The sequence below is a fragment of the Rhincodon typus genome, unplaced genomic scaffold, assembly GCF_021869965.1.
Source record: "Rhincodon typus isolate 14 unplaced genomic scaffold, sRhiTyp1.1 hic_rhity00001329, whole genome shotgun sequence".
In the NCBI taxonomy this organism is placed as follows: domain Eukaryota; kingdom Metazoa; phylum Chordata; class Chondrichthyes; order Orectolobiformes; family Rhincodontidae; genus Rhincodon; species Rhincodon typus.
The window spans coordinates 8,922-13,640 of record NW_025966967.1 but is presented as its reverse complement, the minus strand read 5'-3'; the positions used below and the strand labels follow the sequence as shown (position 1 = coordinate 13,640).

The following is a 4,719-nucleotide window of genomic DNA, read 5'->3' as shown; positions in this document are numbered from 1 at the left end:
GTTGGTTGAGTTTGAGTTCAGTATCAGAGAATTACATTTACAATTCAATATCATAAAGGAGAACAATATTTTCACACTGTGTAAGAGTGTGCTGATTGGTTGGCAAGTGTATTCTGGTTAGTAGAGTTGTCGCTATGGAGACTGCATCATTGTCCTGATGAGCTTCAACAAAGTGTCTGTTTTCAGTAAATACTCAAATATGAAACTTGCTGACCAAAATGAGTATCTGAGGCAAATAACAGAAAAACATTGAAAGAGAACTGAGCTATATTCATCAGGTAGAGAGGAATTGAAGGATATGATGAAAGGATGAGATGGAGAGGAGTGATACAAGAATCCTGCAGTGCACTACCTTTGGCCTGTTGGGCTGATTGGCCTATTAATTTGTTATTTTGATGGATGTCTTTGTAGATTTGGTTTCCTTATGCGTATTTTTTTACATCTTTCATGTTCACTTTATTTCTCAACTTCGTTTAATTTGTTCTTGGTATGTGACCATCACAGACAAAGATTTATTACCATTCCCCAATTACCCTGGAGGCGGTGATGTTAAAGTGTGGAACTGTTACAGATGTAGGTACACCCACAATGCTGTGAAGAAGGCTGCTCCAGGATTTTGACCCAGTGACAAAGAAGGAACAATGATATATTTCCAAGTTTGGAGAGTATGTGGCTTTGAGGAAAGTTCAGAGGCGAATTCCCATGCATCTACTGTACTTGTCCTTCTAGATTTCATTCGAGTTCGGTATCAGATCATTAAATCTACAATTAAGTGTCATGAACACTCCACGACTGGACCTGAAATGATATGGGAATAGACAGGGAGACAATAAAAGATATGGAACTCACCTCTTAAAGGAGACCATTTGGTCCATCATGTCTACACCAGCTCCCCAAATGACCATTATGACTTACAGCCATTTTCCAGCCTTTTCCCCATAACCTTGCATGTTATTTCTATTTTTATAATCATTCCACTTAGTCAAAGGGTCAAGAATAAGGGTCACACTTTTAAAGTGAAAGGCAGGAGGTTTAGGTGTTGGTGGGAGACTGGAATGCACAGTCTGGGGAAGATGGTAGAGATGTGTATCTTCACAATCTTTATAAAGTACTGGGATGAACACATGAGGTATCATAACACTCACATGTGGAAAAGGAAGACGAGTGTAGGTAGTAACATATTTTTGATGGTACGGACTTAATAGGCTGAAGGGCCTCTTATGTACTGTATGATTCTATGATGTCATGTACTCTTCAATGTCTCAATTGAACTTGCCTTCAGTACAGTTCCAGGCAGCACAATCCAGACCCTAACTATTCACTGTATGCAAAAGTTTGTCTCTGGTGTTGCATTTGCTTCTTTACAAACTAATTTAAGTCTATACCCTCTGGTTCTGAACGTCTTTTACATGTGGGAACAGTTTCTCCTTTCTACTCTGTCGAGTCTCGCCATGATTTTGAAAACTTCTTTTAAATCTTCTCTTCCCCTTTTCCTGTCCAAGGTGAACAGTCCCGATCTTTCCTCATAACTGAATTGTCTCATGTCTGGAACCATTTTAATGAACCTCTTCAGCACTCTTTCCAGTTCCTTCACAGTCTTCCAAGAGTGTAGCACCCAGAACTATACACAGTATTCCAGCTGAGATCAGCCAGTATGTTGTTCTTCACAACCTGTCTGCTCTTATACAGTACACCCCTGTTAAAACAGGCTAGGAACATTTGTATAAAAAGCTGAGAGAACTGTGGATGCTGGAAATCAGAAACAAAAACACAAATTGTTAGAAAAACTCAGCAGGTCTGGCAGCATCTGTGGAGAGAGAAAGCAGAGTTAACATTTTGGGTTCAGTTCTGTAGAAGGTTCACAGGACCTCAAACATTAACTCTGCTTTCTCTCTCCAGATGCTGCCAGACCTGCTGAGTTTTTCTAGCAATTTCAGCTTTTATTGCTAGGAAAATTTGTGCCTTATTTATTGCCCATGCGCCTAGTTACCCTTCAGTATAACTGAGTATCTCGCAGGGCCGTTTCAGAGGGCACTTAAGAGTCAACCATGTTGTTGTCTTGTCTAAGGTGATGCATAGGCCAGACCAGAATGTTAATGTATGAGAAAATTGTCACCATTAGACTTTTAATTCCAGACATTTTATTGAATTTGCTATAATGGGATTTGAACCCAGGCCCCTAGAATATTACCTGGGTTTTAGAATTATGGCTGACATTGCCACTATGCTGCCATCACCTCCCTGACTTACCCACATAGATACATCCAAGTCTGTCTGCTCCTACACATCCTTCAGAATGGCACCTTGTAATGTACGCCGACTCTCCATGATCCTTCGATCAAAATGTGTCATCTCTTCATTGAACATCATCTGCCACCTATCCGGCCACATCACCAACTTGGTCCCTTTGAAGGACTACACTATCCCCCTCACAGTTTACAGTGCTTCCCCCAAGTTTTGTTGAATTGGCAAACATTAAAATGATGCTCCAACATCTAGATCATTAATATATTTTGTGACAAGCAAGTGTCTCAATACTGATTCAACACTGATGCTGGATGGCATGGTGGCTCAGTGGGTAGCACCGCTGCTCATAGTGCCAGGGACCTGGGTTTGATTCTGTGGGTGACAGTTGGTGTGGAGTTTGCACATTCTCCCCATGTCTGTGCGGGTTTCCTCTGGGAGCTCTGGTTCTGCATCCACCACCTCCCCACCCCCACCCCCCCACCCCCCTGACCTCCACAGCCCAAAGATGTGCAGGTTAGTTGGCTTGTCCATGCTAAATTGTCCATAATGTCCAGGTTAAGTGGGTTAGCCATGGGGAATGCAGGGATAGGGTAGGGGGTGGATCTGGGTAGGGTGCTCTTTGCAGAATTGGCAAGGCTGAATGGCCTGCTTCCATGCTGTAGGGATCCTATGGTTCCTGAGAAACCCCACTACAAACTCTCCATCCAGCTTGCAAGCTATGCATAGGCCTCTACTCTCACTCAACTGATTTTGTACACAGGTAGTAAGTATTCTTTGTCTTCCATGATCTCTAATGTGGTATTGCATCTACGTGTTTTGTGTTGTTGACCGGTTTCCCTTTTCTGTTTCTATTTACAGGAGACTGAGAGCTGAAGAACAAAGCTATGTCAAATGATGAACTCCGATTGCACTTTGGAGAGATCTATAACAGTTTTTGTAAAACTCCCGCCTTTGGATGATATTTGATGCCAGATATAATGTTTGGCGCAACAATAGACCATGTAAATTATCAATGCTTGCATCGTACTGATTGATCACGTCCTTTTTTTTTAACTGTATCAATTTTGACTTTTCGTTTCTTTTTGAGTGGGGTGGGGAGGGACAATTTTGGCTTTTAATTATAATTTATGTCTTGATTTGACTGTCACTCAATTTGAAAACTTTTTTTTTGATTGAGATAGAGTTCCTACAACATGGAAAATTGAAATGGGGTGATTCATATTGTAAATATGTACTGGATTTTTTTGTCACACCTCATTAAACCTCCAAGTTCCTATTCAGCCCTGTTGTAAATAAGCCGTGTGTTAAACACCATCCTCCAAAGAATGGCCATTTTGGCGAAAAGCTGAATTTTTTTTAATAATATATGTAATTTTTTGTCGTTGTAATGCACTGTTTTAATTTTTTTTGGTTTATTTCTTGGTTTCAAAAGCACAATCACTAAACTTAATTTTGAAAGGAAAACCATTCTTTATGAATCTCCGACACCAATGCGGAGAATTGCGTGTGACGAGAGAAGGTGGGGGGAGGTGAGGAGGAGATAGGAGAGGTGTTCAATTTTCCAGCTGTCGGGAGTTAGCAGCTGTTTTGGGGAAGGGGTAAGTGAGGGAGCAAATGGAAACATGAGGTTCAATTCAGGAGGAGTTAGGAAGTCCCAATTGCACAGAGCCTAGTGAAAGAAGCAAAGATTCCATTTGGTCTTTTGTAAGAGAAGGTTCTTTTCAAGAGGAGGACTTGAGACAAAAATTGTGGCTGTTTACAGTCAAGCAGACCAGTCTGCATAAACGTCAATGAGGACTTTTGCCAATGTAAAATCTCTTTAATTATCTTTGCTGATCTCTAAGCTGATTCTGTTCAGTGTGGTGTGGGACAAGAGCAGGAGGTAGAGAGATGCAGCAACAGATACTGCTTGGAAACAGCTATATAATTAACAGGGTACACTGTTTTACATTCGAGGGAAGGTACAGGTTTATACCTGATTGGCCCCTAAAAAACTGAAGAGAGATCACTTTTCAATCTCATGTGACAGGTGGTGTCATTGGATCAAGGTTTAACTTTGGGACTTCTGTTTTGTGGTACTAAAGGCAATGGTGTATCCTGTGAAGGGAATCGGCAAACCTGTCTACGATGTTTGGTACTTTTTATGTAAGAGTTCTTTTCCGTAGTCATAAATTTACGTATTCAGGATCAAATAATCCTTAAAAGTGTAATTTCCTTGCCACATTATTTATTAAAAATTGTCCTCAAAATCACAAAAATGCTTTGTGTTGCAGTACCTGTATTTATTCCCACAGGGAGAGCTATTTCTCAAAACTGCTGATATATCACAAAAGAAATGGTAGTCCACAGGCTGTTATTCACTTGTGGGATGTGGGTGTCACAGGCTGGGCCAGCATTTATTGACCATCTGTAGTTGCCTTTGAGAAGATGGCTTCTTGAACCACTGCAGTCCTTGTGCTGTGGGTTGACCCA

The 4,719-nt window shown here is 41.0% G+C and overlaps 1 protein-coding gene across 1 annotated transcript in view; it reads left to right on the top strand.

The window, feature by feature from the left end:
* LOC125481222 (roundabout homolog 1-like) overlaps positions 1–4,499 on the top strand; it is a 12,925-nt gene extending 8,426 nt beyond the window's left edge. Inside the window, exon 3 of the mRNA XM_048592491.1 lies at positions 3,106–4,499. Coding sequence (XP_048448448.1) covers positions 3,106–3,120 — 15 coding nt within the window. The 3' untranslated portion in view covers positions 3,121–4,499. The remainder of the gene's footprint in view (positions 1–3,105) is intronic.
* The last annotated feature ends 220 nt before the right edge of the window (positions 4,500–4,719 follow it).